This window comes from Lissotriton helveticus, chromosome 1_1 (assembly GCF_964261635.1).
Source record: "Lissotriton helveticus chromosome 1_1, aLisHel1.1, whole genome shotgun sequence".
In the NCBI taxonomy this organism is placed as follows: domain Eukaryota; kingdom Metazoa; phylum Chordata; class Amphibia; order Caudata; family Salamandridae; genus Lissotriton; species Lissotriton helveticus.
The window spans coordinates 1,185,488,024-1,185,511,600 of NC_136057.1; the positions used below are offsets into that span (position 1 = coordinate 1,185,488,024).

Consider the following 23,577-nt stretch of genomic DNA (forward strand, 5'->3'; position numbering starts at 1 on the left):
GTTAAACCAGGGAGGATTCCTTACAATACGGCCCTTTAACCGCATGCACGCGGCGGCTTTTCCCGCTGTACGCGGCGTTTTTTAAAAACGCGCATTACATGACGAGCTTAGCTCGTCATCAGCGTGCGAGCGGCGCAACTGATGACGAGCTGAGCTCGTCATCAGCGCCAAAGTGGTCAAGTAAGGCTCTATTTCTGTCCAACCCTCCAGCTGCAATTACAATAATTCACAAACAAGTCACATAAATTACACAAACTCTTTACAATTTACCAGCTCAGGCAAAAATGAAACTGACGAGAGGGTTGGAGAATTGTTGGGAGTGAACTAACACAAGAGTCCGGAGAGGGGAGGTGGTGGGCAAAAAAGCAACATGGTGGGCTGGGGGAGAAGCAACATGGTGGGTGGGAGAGAAGCAACACGAGGGCAAGAACAATGGCGAAAGAGAGCAATGTGGATTGTGGAGGGGAGAAGCATACTTGCAGCGGAGAACATGAATTTAAGAGAGAAGGATGAACAAAAAAATGGACAATCTAAATCAAAGAAAAACAATCCAATAGAGAGCCCCTGTAAGTTTGTGGTGCCTTTCGCAACCAGACAGCTTGCACTGTCTGGAAAGCCCGACCTAAAAAAAGAGGTTCAATATCTAAAAAATTCCCACGGAGCTAAAGCAATTTTTGTTTTGGTTCTTATCAAAATAATTGACATTTCTTGGAACAGACAAAAACAGTTGGACACAAATTATACACTAAAATACATTGGACGCAATACTGCAGCTTGCTTCAAGAACTTGTGAATTTCTGTGTATGGGTTTAATTAATTGTATGGTGCACCTGGTAGTTGTTCAGCTTGCACCTTCTGCAGCAGTCACAGTTAGCATATCTTTCTCTTTATTGACTTGAGCTGCACCACGGAGTGTTTTTTTTCTTGACGCTGTGCCATACAGAGATATCCACAGACTATTCACTGTTATTTGCTAATTCTAAGCAGAGTGAGGCTCAGTCAGTGTACAAGGTCTACCTTTATAACATCCTTGAATAATTGCCCAGCACTAGCGTCATATCTGTACCTTTACCTAAGGTAACTGCAAACATTCATTTGGGAAGAAACAGAGCTGCCCTCCTTAGCTTTCGGAACTGCCTGACATGTAATTACTATGAAAGACTTTTTTATAAACTTTAGTTTACATGCAACAAACCTAGGAGCACAGAGATACATTAACACAACGAATACTCACATGGGGCTAATATAGTGACACCATAAACAATAAGTTGGCCACATTTCAATTTGGTGTAATAATATTGTTGAAAGGACCCAGATATATAAGTTCGTACTCAGGCAGAGACCAGCCAAACCATCAAGAGTTAAGCAGGAACATACCTATTGGCATACACAGATGTCACCAAAGTTATCAAGACATAATACGACTCCGCTTGCACTGAATATCCTTGCTATCACCGACTTGTTCAATACATTTGGCCATACCCTATATCTCCAGAATCAACATTCTATAAACCAAAGCGATCACCCTCTGTGAAATGAGCAATTAGGGTTTTGGCTATTGTCCTAACAGTTTGTAGGACCTGTCAGTACATGGTGCAGTCTACTGAAAAGTGATCAATGTCGTAGTTGAAAGAAGTGGTCCTAAGCTACAGTATTTCACAGATCACATAAATGAAAGAATAAACATTTAAAGCTGACGGGACAATGGCCTTGCATGAGAATTGACGAAGTAGACTGTCATGAAGAATCGTGCCAAAGTACTCTTTTGAGTGAGGGAGCTGCTGTATATATCTGGCGGATTTGTTCTTAACTCCTTCGATGCTGATGGCGGAACCGCTCCGTCATCAGCTGCGGTGGCGCTGTGCTGCTGACGGAGCGGTTCCGTCATTGCCCGCTCGGCACGCCTGCGTGGCGCGGATTCCGCGCCTGCGGTGAGCGTTCTATTGAGCGGGGCAGACCATGATGGAACCGCTCCGTCATGAGCACAGCTCAACCGAGGCTGGTGACGGAGCGGTTCCGTCACCAGCATGCGGCTGCCGCGCGGCCTCCCCGCCCCCTTAGTGCTGCGGCGGAATAGCTGCCGCAGCGAAGGAGTTAAACATCTGTTTTATTGCATTTACATACCAACAAATAATAGAACGCATATTGTGTAAATAGCCAGTAGTACCACTAACATTACTAATACAGTAGGTGGAGGTACAAGATGAATCCCAGCCCTGAGGACGCAGATGAATCCTGTAGCCAGGTTCCCAGCCAGTCAATATGCAGAGGCGTGGTACCAGAGATCTGAGGATGTTCAAGTGATTAGAAAGTAGTTCCAGCACTTCCCCATATCTTGGAAGGTTTCTTCGCACAACCTCTGGTCTTGTAAACCAATTTCTCTGCCTTGGCGCATTGAACCATTCCTCTAATCAACGGCAGGACAATGCAGGACCAGCCTGCGATCTCCACTGAAGGGCCACATCTCTCTTACTGTCCAGGTGGCCCAATGAGATCAGTGCCTTATCCCCCTTGTTACCATTCCGCCAGGCTTGGATCCCCAAGAGAACATTTCTAGGGGATCAATCCACAGTGATTCCTACGATCTTACCCAGGAGTGTATTGGGTTGTTTCCAGTATGTTTGGCTAATGAGGCATTCCCATATCATGTGCCTAAAAGAGCCCAATGCGGGCCTCACTTCGTGCAGTCAGAATAGAAGGATCTCCCCATGTTGTATATAACCTGGTGGGTGAGAAATGCACTCTATGAAAGAACTTACTTCTTATATGTTTAAGTTTTGCAGATATAGTCAACTCATGCGTAGCCATTTTCGCATCTCCACAATCCTCGTCATCCATCTCCTGTATGTCCCTCAGCGATTTTATACAGAATTCTGTCAAAAAGTCCAGGGCATTGCCAAGCAGTACACGGTAAAAGCCAGAGATGCCCTTATTTTCGATCTTTGTCATAGTTCATTTCGCCTCTAGGGTGGTAAAGTCTGGGAGAGGGGTTTGTCTGTGTTTGTAGCTGTCCAAAGCATGCCGTATTTGCAGGAATCTGAAGAATTGGGGTTTGTGTAGATCATTTTTAAAAATCTGGTCTGCATAGGATTTCATGAGGGTCGTAGCCCAGACGTCACCTAGTTTCGACAGTCCTATGGCATACCTTTGTTGGAAACCTGTCAGTCCGTTCACCTTCGGGATTCAAGTTCCTGACCAAAGATGGGTTTCCCTGGTCAGCCTTTGACACCATGATATCGACATCAGGGCACAACCAATTAAGCATAATTTTAGCGGGGAGAGGAAGGGAGTCAGCTGGCCTCCAGCTGTACAAGTGGGCCAGGACTCCTCCACTCTCCAGGCCCCTAACTTTGAGTCATAAGTAGGGTCATCTCTGTCTCAGAACAGCCAGTCATTATTTGGGAGCATGTGGATAGACCTATAATAGAGTTGTCGGTCTGTAATGCCCAACTCACCCCCTCTTCGAATGGTGACTGTATACACTTATTGCAGGCCACTCTCAGAGGGTCCCTGTTCCAAAGGTAGGAGGTGAGAGTAGACTTTAGTGTGTTAAATAATGAAGGGGGCAGTCGAAACGGGTAATTTTTTGTGGAGAAGATAATTTTATATAGGGTCCCTCTTGCCATTATAGAGAGTGGCAGTTTGCCCAGGCTTCTATTTTTGTTTTTAGTTTGTTCAAAAGAGGTAAGATGTTAAAATTCCAGCTTTACTCTGGATTCCAAAGTATTTAAATGCACCAGGTTTTATCTGTAAATCCGACAATCTCAACACCGGGAACTGGGTTAAATCAACAAGAGGGATCACTCTTGATTTGTCCCAATTTAACCTCAGGCCCAACCATATATTTCTAAGACGCACATTACTCTCTGGACGGATTCCTGCGCCCTTTGCAAGTACGGCAGGACGTCATCAGCATATAGTGCAATGGTGTACTCCATCCCACCGCCCCAAACAATATCCCATACCTGTGTATGTAGTCTTAGCTATTGAGCCAAGGGTTCCAGCACCAGGGCAAAAAGCAGTAGGTAGAGGGGACAGCCCTGCCGGGTACCTCGAGCAATAGGAAAGGAGGGAGACAGCACTCTATTAACACGGACAGTGGTCCAGGCCTTGGAATACAAGAGATGTATGTACACCTGAAATCTGGCTCCAAAGTTCATACGTTCAATGATCTGGAGAAGGAATGTCCGTTATAGCAAATCAAAAGCTTTTTCAAAGTTCAAGAGGGCCTGGGCCGATGGGTCGGATAGGGTCAGTGGCTAGAACGACGTTAAGCCAAAATGCAGTGTCTGCTTCCTTTATGCTGAAGTAATCCTTTTTGATCTCCGCCTACTGGTAGTCAGGCTACCACTGACACTCTGGCTGCCAGGAGTCTGACCAGTATTTTGACTTCAGTATTATTCAATTCTATGGGCCTATACGAGGCCCAGTCAGTAGCAGGTTTCCCTGGTTTTGAGATAACCACTATAGTGTCATATAATTGCACGCCACATACTTACACTCTACTCAGTGCAACATAAATACACTCCACATAATACCACTCAGTGCCATTAAATTATGTGGCACTGAGTGGTATTATGTGGAGTGTATTTATGTTGTATTGAGTAGAGTGCAATTATGTGGCGTGTAATTAAGTGGCACTGAGTGGTATTGTGTAGAGTGTATGTTGCATTCAGTAGAGTGTAATTACACACCACATACTTACACTCTCCTCAATGCAACATAAATTCCCTCCACAAAATATCACACAGTGCTACATAATTAAATGCTACATAATTACACTGCACTCAATGCAACATACACTCCAAATAATACCACTCAGTGCCACATAATTACACAGTAGCGGTCGGCAGTAGGAGTTACTGCTGGGCGGTGACGGGGCAGGGGGAGGGGCAGGCAAAAAAAAAGAAATTGGTTGCGCGCACTGCATCACCAAATGTGATGCAGTGCGCGCAACGAAATTAGTTTTATTTATTTAAATGTTTACTTACCTGTAAAACTCCATAATCCATACATTACTACCCCCCACTCTGCCCCTCCCCCTGCCCACGTCACCGCCCTGCAGTAACTCCTACTGCCGACCGCTACTGTAATTACACTCTACTAAATGCAACATACACACCAAATAATACCACTCAGTGCCACATAATTACACGCCACATAATTACACTCTACCAAATGCAACATACACTCCACACAATACCACTCAGTGCCACATAATTATATGCTACATAATTACACAGCACTCAATGCAACATACACACCAAATAATACCACTCAGTACCACATAATTACATGCCACATAATTATACCCTACTCAATGCAACATAAATACACTCCACATAATATCACTCAGTGTCACATAGTTACATGCCACATAATTACACTGTACTCAATGCAACATAAATGCACCCCACATACCACTCAGTACCACATAATTACAAGCCAGATAATTACACTCTACTCAATGCAACATAAATACATTCCACATATTACCACTCAGTGCTACATAATTACAGGCCCCATACAAACACTACTCAATGCTACATAAATACACTCCATATACTACCACTCAGTGCCACATAATTACATACTACATATTTACACTCTACTCAATGCAACATATATACACTCCACAAAATACCGCTCAGTGCGACATAGTTACACGCCACATAATTACACTCTACTCAATGCAACATAAATACACTACACATACCACTCAGTACCACATAATTACATGCCACATAATTACTCTCTACTCAATGCAACATAAATACACTCCACTTAATACCACTCAGTGCCACATAATTACATGCCACATATTTACACTCTACTCATTGCAACATAAATACACTCCACAAAATACCGCTCAGTGCCACATAATTACACGCCACATAATTGCACTCTACTCAATGCAACATAAATACACTCCACATAAATGCACTCTATACCACATACCACCGATTAACATAAATGCACTCCACACCATGACACAATTTCACTAAGCATAATTTCACTCAACACCTCAGTTCCAGGCCACACAATCCAACTCCACACATTGCCAATATACACCACATAATTACACACCAAACAACATATTTCAACTCCAGAACTCTACAATCCACAACGTACCTCCAATGCACACCATATAGTGTCACCACCTGAGCACCAAACATCATTTACCACCACCATTTTGCATCAGCGCACCACCTAAGCATCATGTCAGTCTGCCCTTGGAATCTGGCATCTGATGATTCTCCCCTAGGGTCCGTCCGCTGTTCATGTTCTAATTAAATTACTGTTTTCCAACCTCCACTTCACCGTTATTTATGTCACGCTCCCCCATAACAAAAAAAATTATAACAAACAAGCATGAGAACAGGCAGGAAGAAGTTGCCAGCAGTGCAAGTACAAAGAAACTAGAAGACATTTTTTGTTAAAATCTTTTTTTAATCAGAATGTCGTCTTCGTTTGTATAAAGGTAACACAAATGCTTAACACTTTTTGTTATAATTTTTTTCAACATAATGCACAGCAGCCACAATGCTCTACAACATAGCCAAAGGTTCTGGCTAAACACATAAGGTCCCAAAGGCGAGACCTATTGGCTATGCCAATGCTTGTTTTAAGAGGGAATAATTTAAAATGCAGAAAAATGTTCCATATTATAAACATTTTTGTAGAAACATTTCCTGCGCTTGCATAAAAATGGGTTGTATGTTTGTTTTCTACATGTAATTTTGCTACAAATGGCAAAAGATATGTCCTGTGCCACAAGTGCTTACGTCACATACTCTCATTCACCCATACACATATATCTTATTCATACACACAAATGTTCATAAATCCCCAAAGACCACGCTCTCACTGACACACATATTAGCCCTGTCATAGGAGCCCTAGTCATAGTTTGTGTTCAAATCATGACATAGTCTATGGGTCCATGGACATTAGGCTTAGATTCCATTAAACTGGGCATGAGGGAACTTGTAACATTGTGTGAGTGGCTTGGCCTTCAGTAGCTCACAATGATTTTCACTGATCAGAAGTAGTTCTATCTACAGAAAGGGTTGGAGACCACTGATCTAGTGCCAAGTGCAGACTCCGGATAAGAGCCAGTAGTTGAAATATCAAATAGAGGGGGGAATGTTAAGAGAGGAAACTAAATGCAAAAAAACTGCATCATAACAGACATCAGCGAGCGTCACAGAGTTATACGTGTTGAAAGAGCAGTGCAGGTCTAAAATCCACAGTGAAGCAAGACAGGTGAAGAGTTCACAGGGAAATAGAGTGCATTATCAGCAAGGTCTTAGTTAAAGGAAACCCCATGTTTGTAAGCCTCAGGGAATTTATGGTCACAGCACAAGAAGCATGTATTCTGTGTTCTTGGAAAATTAAAAATGTGACTTGAAGAATAAAGCAAGAGTTAGCCAAGAGTACAAAGATTCTGATAAGTCTTGGGAGCAGAGCAACAAAACACACATGCCTGTGAAAGAAGCAAATAAATGGTTTGTTTAGTATTGTAACAATTACATTAAAGAATGTGGAGAGAAAAGGTCAGGGTTTTGAAGACACAGGTGATGTGATGTCTTTGTAACAAATATGTAATTATTGAGTAACCTATTATTTGACCTTTCGTAAGACACAATGTTTGTGTGACTATTTAAGTGACCCCCTGTGAGCAGCGATCCGAGACCAGCTGTTTACCTGTGTGGAGATAACTACTCTCCCTGTCACGACAGTAAACCTGCTTTTTTTCTTTTTCCTTGCCAATAGGAGTTTTGTCTTTTTTATTACAGTTTCCCCACAACATACCCAACCACGTGGAGTATCTTGTGTGATAAACTCTAAATCAGGTCCATGATCATGTTTTGGTGAGTATTTCCAATGGGACTAATAGGATAGCTCAAGGCTCAGTAATCTGGAAATTACATTCAATAAGTAATATTCATTCACAGACAAACACACAGAATTATTCCAGATGAAGTGCGCCATCACAACTAGAGATCGTCTGACCATTTACATTTCATGGCCATTCAAAAAAACGAACTTTAGTGCCTTTAAAGTCAAAAGTATAAATGGACATTACCAAAAAACGGGAATATTCTATTTCAATGCAGTAAAATATGATAGTTAAATACATCAATAAGCAACATTCCCTTTATAAAAAGAGAGATAAAAGAAATCGCCTCAGGTAGGGTCACTGGAATTACACGATTCTTTAGGCTCAATGTTTTCAGATTAATTATGAAGTTGCCACATTAAACTCCATCTGCTCGATAATCTGCAGACTTAAAAATATGTGTTGCTCAAACTTTCAAAAGTTAATAAAGTACTTGACAAATGGACTGCAACAAAGCGTGTGAATTAGTGAAAAAGCGAATTAGTCAACGTTCTCCCGTGGCTTGCTGTTTGCCATCCTTTAAGAGGTAAGAATTCTGCTTAGGTGCTGCAAATATACACAACTGAACGAATGGCACACGGCTGGCTCTCCTCTAATGCACCACCGTATGTTTTTAAATGTACTTCATACATCAGTGAAAGAAGCTTTACTTGTGATGAATATATGTTTGGTTAAGTAGCCATGCAGATTCATGTAGTATTCGAATAGCAGCAGTTATTTCAAGAGAGAGCCTGGAATTTGAAAGAACCTTAAACATGTTGCATTTATAATTTAGATATGATAAGGGACTTATTGCGAGGCATTTCCATAACATCCAATTTCCAGTACTGTTTCTTGTTAGAAATAAGCGTATCTGTAAATCATATGGTGTAAACAGAGAACATAAAACGGATCTCTAGAGGACATTTTTTAAAACGTGGGTGTAATCAGCAGATTAACGGAGGCGACCTTTTGTGACAGGAAGTGGTGACAAGAGGGTTTTTTTCAGTAAAATGCAGCACTGTATAGGTTTGCACAAACTATTTCAGTCTGGATGTGTCAAACGACAATGTAAATGAAATAGTGTCCTTGTGCTTACCTGCACGGCACCATCATTTTTTCCAAAAGATTTGTTTATAAGCATTTTCTCATTGTCCTCTCATTGAAACTAAATAAACCAACAAAATAGGCAAAACGGCTACTGGGAGTTGAGCATGATCAAGATAATTAGCAGGACGTGGGAAACATGTATACACTAATAGAATTTAATCAGGATGGCATAAAAGTCAGTATTCCAAACCCATAGGTAAGGGCAAAGATGAAGATCATACAACCATGTGTATGGGGGATAGGACCTCAAACACAGTACTAGCAGGTTTTTCCCCATTGGGAATCTCATGCTCCAAGTACTATGGTACGGCAAAATCATTAAGAGCTGGTAAAATACCCTTTGAATGATCCTTGGGTAGGTTGTTGAAGCATAGTGTACAGACTACCAGCTGAAGTTTAAAATATTTATGAAAAGGAGGAACTGAATTTGTGCAGTTTTCATAATTAAGAAAGCACTGTATTTCCTATAAGGTTATGATTCCCTTTGCGTGATAAGATTTTAATATAGCTATAAAAATAAAGCTACAAAATATGCTGCATAATTTACCTTTGATCGCTATGTAGACAATATAATCTGCTTTTCCTTGCCTGCAACGTAGCCATCTCTGCCACATATTTAGGTCCACAATTGCCATATGATATGAGTGGCTATTTAACCACAAAAAGGAAGCATGAGAACAAATAATACAAAGAATAAATCAGAAACGTGCAAGCAATGAGGAAGAGCATACTTTTCTAAACATAGCTGTGAGCTGGGAGAGAAGAGTACTTAGATTTTGGAGAGACAATCTAGTAAGGATTCAAGGCAGGTAGAGTTAGATGGGATGGAGAAGGGGGTGGAGTGCGAACAACATTGTGAAAATCTTTTGCCAAAGACTGAAAAGCTTCTCCATGGCGAAAATGGTTTTATGGCCAAATAGCTCATGATGCCCCAAAGGAAGAAATGTCCATATAAGATTGGAATATATGGACAAATGGCTATTTCACACTCAAATACAACATTCTGAAGTGTGACCATGTTTTGTGTGTTTATGTCCTTTCTGAACGTCATAATGTTCTTTCTTCTAGCTGTTTGCGACTAAAAACAGTAGCTAGAGTGAATTGGTTTGGAGCAGGTTACTAACTCACCCTTACATACCATAGATACATAAAGTCTATTTGGAAAAAGATAACTCTCAAAGCTTCCCTCTCAACCTCTCTAATAATGAATGTTTATAAATGAACAGACAGATTTAAGTCTTCTACACCGGTAGTCAGTGGTGGGTAAGAACTGGTAGTTAATCTATGATAGCACTTGATACTCACCCTTAACACTGCCTTCTGAGGTAACAGCGAGACTTCATCCTGACCCTCTTGCGAATTAGGCGAAGAAGACAAATCGGTGCCATCTTCAAGTTCTCCTCTTTCCAAACGCTAAAGGAAAATGCAGACGCATTAAGTGCGGGTACATGTGCTCAATTACACCTAGGCACTTACATGCGGCTAACACTGAGTCCGTCTGTGTTCTTTCAGTACTTTTTTTTCAACCATGTTTATTACGTTTTTTCAGCAGTGTTCAATAGCGTTAACATGAGGATATATCTCGCTTACAATAGTGCACATGAATCATAGCCTGCAGGTAGTGTGTGGTTGTAACATTGTGAAAGTACACAACCATGAAACAATAACATAACTGTGAGCCTAGTCCTAAATAATGATCATAGTCAATGTAGGTGTGTCATGGTGGTGTCTATGGCTGGCATCATAGGGGGCACAAGGGGGCAGGCTTGCCCTGAACAAGTTGGCATGTGGAGGGGCTCATTGTTTTACTTTTATTTGCAGATTTATATAGCGCAAACTCGACCTGAACGTATTGGAGCACTTTACATGAGCACCAGTTACGTTACACAAGGATACATTCATGTTTTTGGTAGGCTCATTGGCCCACTGTCCTAAAGCAAAGGTGGGGTGGGTAGGTTCGGGGGGAATAAGGGTGGCATGTGTATTCTAGTCTATGGGGGTATAGCGTCGTCTTCTGGTTCTCCTTGAAATGTGAAGAGTAGTTCGTCCCTCTATCCTCTTATTTTTACATGGCAAAGTGCAGAGTACTCTGCCTTGGCCTATTGAATCATCATGTTGTGCCCTTGCACGGCTCCAGGTAATACCACGGCTCTCCAGTGCATCGCAATCGCTCATCAGGAGACCAACAAGGCCAGGTCAATAAAGTAGTTGGATGCACCACTCATCCTGCGGCTATTATATGAGCCCAACAGGCAACTGGCCACGCAGTCAAGGTCACGCCGACCCGTACTGTGCAAGAGGGCTGAATAAACCTCTGTCCAGATAGTGCGGGCGATCGGATAATCCCAGAAAATGTGTATTATGTCTGCCATAAGAGCAGGACAGTGGGGTATATGTTGTGTGTTTTGGCCAGTGTTAGATATGCTCTGTGCAGAATGTTATGATGGATGAATTGGAATCTCGCATCATGTGAGATCTTCCATGGGTACGTCAGCCCTCTACTCCATTCTTTAGGGGTTAGTGGTACATCATGTCCCCATGTTTGTCAGAAGGTGTCGGAGGATCTAGTGTTCTCTGAGAAATAGCCTTGGTAATCCAGGAAATGAGTCTCCGCCTTGTACCCATTGGCAAGGTGAGTGTCTAACTGTAGGATTGTATTAATGCATTTGGTAGTTAGGATGATATCCTGGAAGTTGAGGGACTTTAAGACAATATAGGGTACTCTCCTACATAGGAAGGAATTAAGTGCGGCCAGTGTTCAATCACTAAATGTACTTGAATGTTTCCTAAGAAGTTAAGATGAATCATTGGTGGAGGTGTCAGCTTTCCTTGTCTGTTTATTCATCAAATGCTCATTTAATGGCAATATACATTGTACATGATATACCTATTAGACGTACATGGTCATAAATGGTCAGAAAGATAGATATGAATTTGTCTATGGGTCTTAGGTGGACTGGAGATTAGCTTTATGCGATGTTTATGCACCCAAAAAGCGGATCATGCGCTTGTTGAAAGGGTATCAACACTTAAAGAGAGGTGCCTCTAGTGGACTGGTAATTTTAATTGCATACTAGACACCTTAGTGGACTGAAGTTTTGTGGGGATTTACTACAGCTACTCTGTCTAGATCTTGGGGTGAAATAAGGCAACAAGCAGGTTTGCTTGATGTCTGCAGGTTGCAGCATCCCACTGCTAGCACAAATTCTTTCTACTCTACTCCACATGGGTCTCATAGTAGACATGATTGCTTCCTAGTGAATGATGGGATGGTAGTGGCACATGTAAGGGCTGTGAATATTTAGTCAGATGTTTGTGTAACCAATCCACTCTTTAAATGGAATACTCATGGGGAGACCAAGAAAGAGCTTGCATACAGTCTAACAGTAGGGAAGAACCCAAGACTCATGCAGTACTTCAGGTGATGTAGACTATGGAGGATGCACGCCACCTAGTGAAATGGCTCTATCAAGCACTGTGGAGATAACGCAAAAACCACTCCAGGCTTTGCAGACTAGATGGGTAACCTTACTGGAGTATAACATAGCCAGGATAACGAGAGGAGTAAGGTTCTGGCATATCCCAGACGAGTATCCAGGTATACGTATTTAAAATGTATTCAATTCAACTACACACACATGATCTACATGACACCTCATAGACTTCAGGTTACTTATGGAGGGCAGCCGAGACCATGCCCAAGATGTGCAGCGCTAGATGCCGATTTTGAGCATATGACGTGGGGCTGGCCAACCTTGTGCATGCTTTGGGAGGAAGTAGTACGTAAATATTGGCTGGTGTTTTGGGCCGTTCTCTTACCTGTTCCCTTGACACCTGCCTGTTGGGCCTGTACCCACGTCCTAAGGCGAAGAAAGTAGGTTCAAAATTCCTAGATTTGACCCTGGCATTGGCCAAGAGGTGCGTAGTGCTGGCATGGAGGTCGGTGGAGGGCCGCCAATTAGAGAGGCCTGGATGAGGGATGTCGCAGGCTGGGCTAGGGAAGAGGAAAGAGCTCTCATCAGGGAAGATGCTAGAGGAGTATGCAGATGCCCCATGGCAGATCTGTGGATTAAGGTACTGCGAAACTGGGAGGGACCGCCTGAAGATGCTGATAGTATACCGGAAGGAGGGGATTAGTGGTGAAGATCGGCGGAGAAGCTCTTCATACTGCGTGTCGGACATGGCAAGTGCATTCAGGTGACCCTATGAACCATGCCTGTAGGGACCGAGTTTGAGCCAGGAAGGGGGAAACATGAATATTCCATACGATCCTGGACCACATGCCCGGGGACGTGGACAACGCAAGTTGCAAGTTGGGAATGGACTGCAAAATAACCTCTTCCCCTCTATATTAATCAGTGTGCAGAGCTAAGAGCATAGGCACGCTCCTCCCCTGTCACAGCCACTCCTCTCATACTATAAGGATAAATTGAAGTATGACGGACTGCCTTTTTGCCAGCTCAGATTTGGGGCAGTGAAAAAACCCCGGTGATACTCTAGTTGATTATATTGGCTGTAGAATGTTGGTTTTAGTTTTGATATCCTAAATGGCCAATGCAAAGGTTCCATATATGAACTACTACAATGCACGCTAACCTGAGAGAGAGCCACAAGCAATACCCTGATACGTTGATAATGTCTAAGATGTCCAGTATCATAGATGAGATTAGGCAATAGTTGCAAGATAATTATGGAGATTATATCACTAGATGAGCACACTTATATTGACAGGAAAAACTGATTTCCCAGGGCAGGAGGTCTGCTTGGCAAGACTAGCTTAGACATATGGTGTTCTGGGATATGTGATGAATATTCCGTAATTGTAAGGGGATGGTCATTGGGAGATTACCCCTCTGATTTGCATAATGCTTAAGGCAGATGAAAAATGTTTCCGTGATTTGCATTGAGAATATTTTACAGAATATTGCAAAATGCTAATAAAAATATGTTGTTTTTTTAAAAGAAAGAGAGTCCCCGCATGGTTCAGTTGATCAGAATTGTTAAAGGGGTGCTGGATTTTAATCAGACCTTTGAGCATGCGATCAAGGCCAAATTCACAGTTGATTGAGGTATTCCATCGTTAGGAGCAGTGGAGAGGGAGGCACTGGAGGTGGTAATTGTGTGAGTAAAATATATGGGGTGTAAATGTTATTGGACAAGGAGGTGAAGGTTGTTGAAAAAGAGGTGAGTTGCTTTAAGTCTTCTTGAAAAAGTTTCACAGAGCATGAGGATATACACAGAAATCAGGAATTGGGGAATGGTGTACGAAGGAATGGATAAAGTTATCCACACAGAGGGAGACAAGGCCAGAATGCTGTTGTAGGATTAATGTCTGTGGAAGAGGGACTCCCCCAGACAGAATATCTTGCATTTGAAAGGTGCCAGGGATGTTGATGTAGTTATGCAGGGAGGTATAAATGGTATGGTTCGGCAGTAATTGCCCACCTGACTCAAAATCAGAGACACACAATGTAAAATATGGAAAGGAGTATTTGGAAGCTGCAAAATGAATACACCTTACTGTGAAGAAGTAAGACACTTTAGAGAGGCCTCTGACTAAGGACAGGTATTGCAAAGTATCAGAAATATGAATACTGTAAACATACAGGCACAGATGTACTTTAATAATAACTATGCTGTACTACTATTAAAGAGGCTTTTGGAAGTATACGAGGAGACAGTGAGTCGGGGTGTTTTGCTGTATTCCATGAGAGAGGCACCAATCAGAGTGATGAGTAAGTCAGATAGGGACAAATGGATTGTAAACCCTCTGGCCATTGTTGATGATATATGTACATGTGAAAATATAGCGTCCAGACTGCTCATGGTTATTCAGACTCTGATAAACCCGGACTACTCGGGTTTTGTGCCTAGTAGAAACACAGTGCTGAATACGAGAAGGTTGAAACATGAAAAACCTTGTTTGGAGGAAGGAGAAGTGACTTTTTTTAGATCTGGAGAAGGTCTTTGCAATTGTGGGAAGGGAGGTTCTGTTCACAGCCCTGGGGTGTAACAGTTGTGGCCCATACATTATGAGTTGAAATGGGCTTCTTTGCTTTGTATTAGGGCTAAGAATGAGGCCATAGTTTGACATCAGAATGTGTTGCCATTCAGGGAAGACCGCTCCCACTACCCGACGTGCCATGATGAATGGTTGGGGACACCAACCATTTAGTGTAATTACAATTATATGTTGATGTCACCCTATTTTGCCTAAGAAACACTGTGCAATTGACCCAGTGCTACACCGTCAACTGCGAAGACTTGCCAACCTGTGAGGCTTTGTCTCAAACTGTTAGAAGTTGAGATTATTATCAATGGCTGTGTCAGTGCACAGAGATCCTGCTGCACTTTTTAGGATTTAGCATGGACCTTGCAATAGGATGTACTCATATATTTAGGGATACAGGCTACACACGCAGTCACCAAGATGCCCTGAGCCTTAGTTCTGGGAAATGTTGGGCGAAATTACCACTTTTGTCAATAGAACACATGGCGTTGGTCAAAATGATAATGTTTGCCTAATCATTTCGCTGTGTCGAGTGACTGTGCAATATTAGGAGGAGGTGATGCAGTCGCTGCCTGGAGTAGTGGGAAACATTGGGAAAACGTGGAGGATTGTATACTGGGATTACATGCGGAACAGCGGAGAGTGAGAATGAGGTCAAATGTGCAAGTTTGTACGTGTTATGGAACGATAGGAAAACAGATGAATGTTGGCTAGATATAACAGGTCCATCTTTAAATAAGTGAAGCGAGGTTGCTAGCATGGACTTTGGCCGGGAAGCGGCGTAGATTTAAAGTCAATATTGTTACCTAGATGAATTAAGATATTGACAGATGGAGAAATGTCTCATGACCTGCTGCACTCTCCATATGACCTGCCATCTAATCCTTAGGAGATATATTGTTATGAGAATACTGTATAACTGTATACGATTATATGCAAGATTAGATATGCTGTGCTTCTCACATTGTGTTGGAAGACACAACCCTATATGGCAGAGAACTGCTAATGGTGCTTACGATACCTATTGCCTGCATATTGAACGTGGTCTTCTGATCACTTATTTCTTGTGAGCAATGTGGCGCTGTGAGGTTGCATTTGCACATTGTTTTTATGGAAATAATGAAACAAATAATAATAAAGACAACGTCTCACAGTGCATGGAAGAGACACTTTCCCTTAAATCACTAAAAGCAATCATTGGGTCCACTCACCAGCACACCACTCTTTGTTTTGGACTGACAACACACTCTGGCTTAGTCTTAAAAGTGCAGTCACAAACACACAAATATTGCTACATGTGCTTACACCAGATTCCTGTACATTCTCTTGTCACTGCACTTAATGCCTAATGAAAATGTGGATAAAGGTCCCTTACGTGTGTGCTGAAGATGCCATGATCTTTAGATGTGTTTTCAAAATCTTAGGCCTTACATCGCTTTGTCGTCGCAGTCAGGTCAAAGTTTCAACCTGAATATGGTGACTTTAAGACATGACTACCATCCTTGCCCTCCAGCTAAATCTGCCTCTTCCAGCAGTGTATATATTGCCAACTTATACACATAACATTTTATTGCACTTAAAAAGGCTCTGTTGATGGAAAATTTCTCTTGGGTTTACATTCAGAGTGCAGCAATGCAGTACTTGTGAGATATTTTTAGGCGGTGAAGTTGAGATCACTATCTTAAACACCTCTACCCTGTTAGGAGCTCCGCGGTCCTTCGGGAAGGTCCCGATGGAGATGATTGTAGTAATAGTTTACGTTACAGCCTGCTGAAAGGGATGGGTTTACACATTGAGCCCCCTTAAAGTGATGCCAAATAGTTCCCGTACCTCAAAATACTCCCGTGTCTTTTTGGAGTCCTGCGCGTCCACGTGCCATGCTTTTAGGATGCGCTTCAGAAGAGCTTCATTGAAAGCCTTTTGGATCTTCATTGCTGCCACTAGGAAAAACAATAGGAGTTTTTGAAAGTTATAGATCTATTTACATCATCCCAGCTGTATCTTGCATCTTTAACGTGAAACTGTTTTTTTTCCAAAACACATTTGCTATTTTACTGTTGAGTTGTGTGTAACTGAAAATTCATTTGTATAATTCCATAGAAATTACACAAAATTATAGGAATCTTACTTTAAACTTTAATTTTAGGTAGTTAAAGTTTAATGTAATGACATAACTAGAGTTCAAATACATATGCAGTACCAACAGGATACTTGTTCAGGAACAAAATGTCTCTGCAATGTGTTCTACTCTCAAACCAGTTGCCCGCGAGAAATAACCATGCACGTTTCTGCACCAGTGAAATTTCACGGAATTCACATAATTTTACAAGATGTGGCCTGAGTAAAAAAATCCTCCTGGGCCTAGTTATTTTGTGCAGATTTTAAACAGTGCAACAATCCCCAGTTTATTAGCTTAATTTACAGGGATGTAGGGAAACACTCTCACAAGCAAAAGCCTTTTTAGGTCTGATGTTAGACAAGACCTTTTTATTTTAACAAAAGTATACATATGGTTAACTTATATCTCTCTAAGCCATCTCTCTTCATCCATTGGTCTGTCAGTGTGCCCACCACAGCATACAGCATGGGGCAAAGTGTCAGCCCACTTCAGCCATTGGGAATGAAGGAAAAGGGTCCTAAGACTAGGAACTGTGAAAATCACACAAAAAATTCAATTACATTAATTTAAATCAATTCAAAAAAGCAAAGCTATTCAATGCAAAAGAATTTAATTCAAATTTTGCATGTATATCCTTCTCACTGGATTACAACTTATATGACATTAAACACATATGTAAACATGTTTGTGCCCACAAACACAACAGGGAGGGGTGAAGTGAAAGGAGTGTTAGGAAAAGGGTAAAAGTGATCTGAGTCATTCGGTGACAAATCTTATTTACAATCAAAACATTACATATAGGTGGTCCCTTGAGACAAAGGCCACATTGGAAGGCTCGTGCAGAGTCCAAATTTATTCAAGTAGAACGAGCCTAACTCCCTTGTAGCGATCAGTGTCTGTATGGGGATGGGAGTTGGTCACTGGTATGTAGTTGTCTACGTTTCGACCCGAAAGAACAGTAGGAGTTTCTTCCTTACAATTGGGTCTTCATCAGGACAAAAGAAGTTGTGGGCGGGCAACCTCCTGCCGCCATAGGCGAGGGAAGTTAGAACTACTTCAAGATGGGTAGTCGGATCCTAAATCCAATCCTTATTGGTCGTGACGTGGATAGTAAGTAGGTTTGTACAACGTACTTGGTATGGTCTATAAGTCTCTAAACAATCAGCTTTAGGGGGACTTATGACAAATATTCTTTCTCAGTAGGTTTGGCACCCTATTAGCCTCTAAACAGTCAGCTTTTAGAAGACTTATGACAAACTTTTCTTTGTCTTTCTCAATGTGTTGCGCACTCTCAAAGCATACTTGCAAGACAAATCCGGGTCAGTTTAGTAGTGTAAATGGGTCCGGCCTCAAATAAATGTTTAATGTGGACTCTATTTCATATCCGCGTTAAGGGTCCGTGAAACCGCTTTTTCTAAGCGAAGCTCCTCACAAATTGGAGAAGCGAGGAGTCGGGCCGTCTCCGGAAGATTACTGTCAACGGTTGAGAGACTGGATCATGTGGTATTTTGCAGCTATCTTAAGACGTCTTATATTGTTCCATTAGATCGTCAAATATTCATCGCATGTATGTTGTTCAAAGGGTGCTTGTAATGCCATATGTCATCAGAAAGGGATACTCGGGTACTCCTCCCTCATGTATTCGCTCTAGGACGCCAAAACTGAGCTCCACTCACATCGTCATGTTAGTCTTTCTTCTGTTCTAACGTAGTAGTCCCGCCCACATATCGAACAACCAGGAAGTGGTGCAACCTAGTTTCCTTCGAGTGAATAGCCCACGGCTGACGATGTGAGTGGAGCTCAGTTTTAGCGTCCTAGAGCGAATACATGAGGGAGGAGTACCCGAGTATCCCTTTCTGATGACATATGGCATTACAAGCACCCTTTGAACAACATACATGCGGATGAATATTTGACGATCTAATGGAACAATATAAGACGTCTTAAGATAGCTGCAAAATACCACATGATCCAGTCTCTCAACCGTTGACAGTAATCTTCCGGAGACGGCCCGACTCCTCGCTTCTCCAATTTGTGAGGAGCTTCGCTTAGAAAAAGCGGTTTCACGGACCCTTAACGCGGATATGAAATAGAGTCCACATTAAACATTTATTTGAGGCCGGACCCATTTACACTACTAAACTGACCCGGATTTGTCTTGCAAGTATGCTTTGAGAGTGCGCAACACATTGAGAAAGACAAAGAAAAGTTTGTCATAAGTCTTCTAAAAGCTGACTGTTTAGAGGCTAATAGGGTGCCAAACCTACTGAGAAAGAATATTTGTCATAAGTCCCCCTAAAGCTGATTGTTTAGAGACTTATAGACCATACCAAGTACGTTGTACAAACCTACTTACTATCCACGTCACGACCAATAAGGATTGGATTTAGGATCCGACTACCCATCTTGAAGTAGTTCTAACTTCCCTCGCCTATGGCGGCAGGAGGTTGCCCGCCCACAACTTCTTTTGTCCTGATGAAGACCCAATTGTAAGGAAGAAACTCCTACTGTTCTTTCGGGTCGAAACGTAGACAACTACATACCAGTGACCAACTCCCATCCCCATACAGACACTGATCGCTACAAGGGAGTTAGGCTCGTTCTACTTGAATAAATTTGGACTCTGCACGAGCCTTCCAATGTGGCCTTTGTCTCAAGGGACCACCTATATGTAATGTTTTGATTGTAAATAAGATTTGTCACCGAATGACTCAGATCACTTTTACCCTTTTCCTAACACTCCTTTCACTTCACCCCTCCCTGTTGTGTTTGTGGGCACAAACATGTTTACAAATGTGTTTAATGTCATATAAGTTGTAATCCAGTGAGAAGGATATACATGCAAAATTTGAATTAAATTCTTTTGCATTGAATAGCTTTGCTTTTTTGAATTGATTTAAATTAATGTAATTGAATTTTTTGTGTGATTTTCACAGTTCCTAGTCTTAGGACCCTTTTCCTTCATTCCTACTGTTACCCAGGTCCTTTCGACTTTATAGGGTCCAACCCATTGTTTATAAGCACTTCAGCCATTGGCTTACCTCTCTGTGAGTAACGACATTCTAGCTTGAACAATATGCACTTACACACAAAAAGTAGTTCCCCTTGTACAATTTTCCAAAAACTTTCACAAAGATTGGAAAAGGCAAAAAAGTACAGCCAAAGTCAGGCCTACTGGTTAGGCCAATAGCTGTTTATAATTGTCATTCGTCACGTATTGGTCATTTGTGTGACAGCAGGGCATTCCTGTTCCGCATGTCCACCTTTATTTCAATGCTGTCACTTTAATATTTAGAGTTACCTCCTAACGCAGGTGTTTTAATGGCTTTCCCTGTTGTCAGAACAGCTTGTCTTGTAACGTGGGTTAGGGTGGATCATAACCTGCTTCCTTTTCATTGTAGAGTTTTACTCTACAATGAAAAGGAAGCAGATTATGATCCACCCTTTTCATTGCCAAAGTACACTCCTTCTGGCCCTTGACATGAAATCAGACAATTTTCTAGGGTATGTAGTCAAAGGGTAGCTTACAATTTATATGAAATAGGAATCCACTCAAAACCAGGAGTAGAGGTTAGTTTTTCATTTTTAATATGAGGTAAAGATCTCGAAACACTAGTATAAAGCCTTGGCTCACAAAATATTACAGTAATGGTACTGAAATCCTATACTGTTAAAAGAAGGGCTTCAAGAATCAGACTACGCAGAGGTTACACTTGACAAATCAATCATGTTAAATGTTGTTTCAAGAACGCAGGATCCACAACAGATTTTCAGGATAACTACTACGTAAATGAATTCTAATCAAATGTGCTAAACCTAAATTTATCCTAAATGGACATCCTGAAATTCCAGAATGGATCCTGGATTTTTGGTGGACATCAGCATCCTCTATGACAATAACAAAGTATCCTGCTTACGAGACTGCTGTTGTAACGCCCAATAACTTCAAGGGCGAAAGGCACAATTACGAGTCTGTGCTGTCACATGCAGATTGCGTGAGGTAGTAAAGGGAAGGTCAGTTTTGAGGGTTTTCTGCCAATTAGAAGAGTGGGTCTTGCATGCACACTGTGATGTGGGAGAAATGTATTATTACGCATGCTTTCTAACATCATGTTGGCAAGAGATTTCTCTATGAAAAAAAGAAAATGTTGGATATCTTTCAATTTTCAGGTATTTTTCGCTGTAGACAGGTAAGATGCTGTAACCTCAGCTGCACTTTTTATTTTAAAACTCACAATGTGTGGGTAGCTTTTTCAATCAGAAAACAATTCTTGGTAGAACCACAGCCTGAAGACAGCCCCTGGAAGCTCCCACTCTGCATTGAATAGAATTCTAATAAAGCTGCATTTATACAGTGCTTCAATACCCACTGACGAGGCACCGAAGAGCATTAACGCACAGATAGCTCACTACACTGCAGTATGCTGGAGTGATTGGTTGGAAGAGTGTTGAATTACAGTGTGGCCAAAGGGGTAAGCAGTTTGGTGTCATACTTGACTGACTTCAGTAGTTCTCTCATCCTGCTGTAGGTTGCTGTATCTCAGCGTGTAATCCAGGGAAGAGTAGTGAAGCACAGAACGCATGCACTTTACATTCCTTAATTATTGTTTTTCATTGATAGGATCTCCTTAGAGCCCACTCAGGAGCAAAAGATGAGCTATGTCTTACTATGTAATAAATAAATAATTATAGTAAGGAAATAAAAGAAAAAGTCCCTCTTCAGGTTCTACAGTTGTATTGCAAATTTGCTAGGCCGCAGTTAGGAATGAATCTACTAGCGTATTTTAGACAAGTTTGCTTGAAAATGCCACACCTATTGATTTTGTCAATGGCTAGCACACCTACTATGCCTAGATTCATGATCACACAAAAAAGCTAAGGCCATTTGAAAGCAAAGCAAATTAGCAATGTCATACACAGTACTGCACAACTAAGAGAAACAGCAGCCAGATGTACAAAGAGGCCATTTGCAAAAAGTGGTCCCAAATTGCAAAGTGACTTTTTGTGAACCGAACTTTGTATTACAAGGTCAATTTGTGAAATCATTATTTGCAGGGGGTCTCAGAACGACCGACCTAATATTAATCACGCAGGTCGCAATTTGCAACTTCTTGTGATTGTCTACTAACAGAGAGATGGTGGCCTGCAGGGCACAGAACACCACCACCTGTGGATTTGCATTTCCAAAAAGAAAACTTTTATTTTTTAAGCCTATGTTCCTTAAAAGAATTAGTGCCGCTTAAAAAAATCAGTTTATGAAAACACTGGGAGGGGAAGGGTCCTTTGAGAATCAGTTACCACCTCCTTTGATGAGTTGGAAACTGGCCAATGGTTTGCCAGCAGAATTGCGGTTGAAACTATTGCCACATACCACTCCCCTTTCCAAATTACGATTCGGTATATGTCTCAAAGCCCATTTTAAAGGAGGGGGGAAGTTCATGATTTGTAAAATGCGTTTTGAGCAAAACAAACATAGTTTCCACTGTCCAAAATAAGTGATTTTACGAATTCCCGGGGTTCCCGCAAAATCCTTCAGTACATCTACCCAAGGTCGCTTAGACACTTCTCGTTTGCAGGCCATGTATGAAGATGTAAAACGCCTTTCAAACTTACGAGCATGCTGCCGTTTTCGAAAATGCACCCAGGCATTCCAGCTGCAAAGGATTGTTTTCAGTTTCCGTGAACAGAAATGACGCTCTGCGCGGTGCATCTTGCGCTGGTACTCTGCCCTGCAGCTTTTCCTCAAAGACCGATAGCGCAGCCAGGCCCTGCAAGCGAAAGGTGATGTGAATTATTAATGGGAAGAAAAGGAAAACCGAGCATGCTAGAGGCACAGGCACAAAGGCTGCAACGCGATAGGAAGCACATGACAGATTCTACTCTTTCGGAGAATACAGAAACAACTCAACCTTGAGAAATTCAAGAGTCACCGGGAGGTCACTTCCCGGACTTTGAAGGCCCTTCCGCCAGCACAGCAGCATCAAAGGCTGGTATGAGCAATGACTCCATCCAGTACAAGGACTAACTGTGCAATTCTGTGCTGGTGGCTCCCAGCTGGGGCGAGCCGTCACGTGCTGGAGAGCTGAAGAAGTAAACCTGCTCGCAGGCAGGTGTGTTAAACAACCAATTAGAAACATGAGGGAGAGAGCAAAGCCAGGCGGGATACAGAGAAAAGAGAGGAGGAAGGAGAGAGAGTGAATGAGAAAGAGAACGAAAGTGCCAGAAGTAGGTGAGAAGTAGGGACCACCGACACTAGAGCGAGAGAGAACTAGAGACCAGAAGAAGTAGAATGAGGATAGTGTCAAAAAGAGACAAGCGAGAGAATGGGTCAGACAGATTAAAGAGCCAGAGAAGAGTCAAAGACATAGTGAGTGAGAGAGAATCAAAGAGAAAATAGAACAACAATCATTGGAAAAGGTACCAACAAATGCAAACATAAATACTGTCTGCCTGTAT

At 41.9% G+C, this 23,577-nt stretch overlaps 1 protein-coding gene across 1 annotated transcript in view; it reads right to left on the reverse strand.

Annotated features, from left to right (window-relative positions):
* FBXL13 (F-box and leucine rich repeat protein 13) overlaps nucleotides 1-23,577 on the reverse strand; it is a 1,354,404-nt gene that overhangs the window by 1,113,364 nt on the left and 217,463 nt on the right. Inside the window, exons 5-7 of the mRNA XM_078679367.1 lie at nucleotides 22,735-22,889; nucleotides 16,833-16,942; nucleotides 10,298-10,405 (exon numbers count right to left, since the gene is read on the reverse strand). Coding sequence (XP_078535493.1) covers nucleotides 10,298-10,405; nucleotides 16,833-16,942; nucleotides 22,735-22,889 — 373 coding nt within the window. The remainder of the gene's footprint in view (nucleotides 1-10,297; nucleotides 10,406-16,832; nucleotides 16,943-22,734; nucleotides 22,890-23,577) is intronic.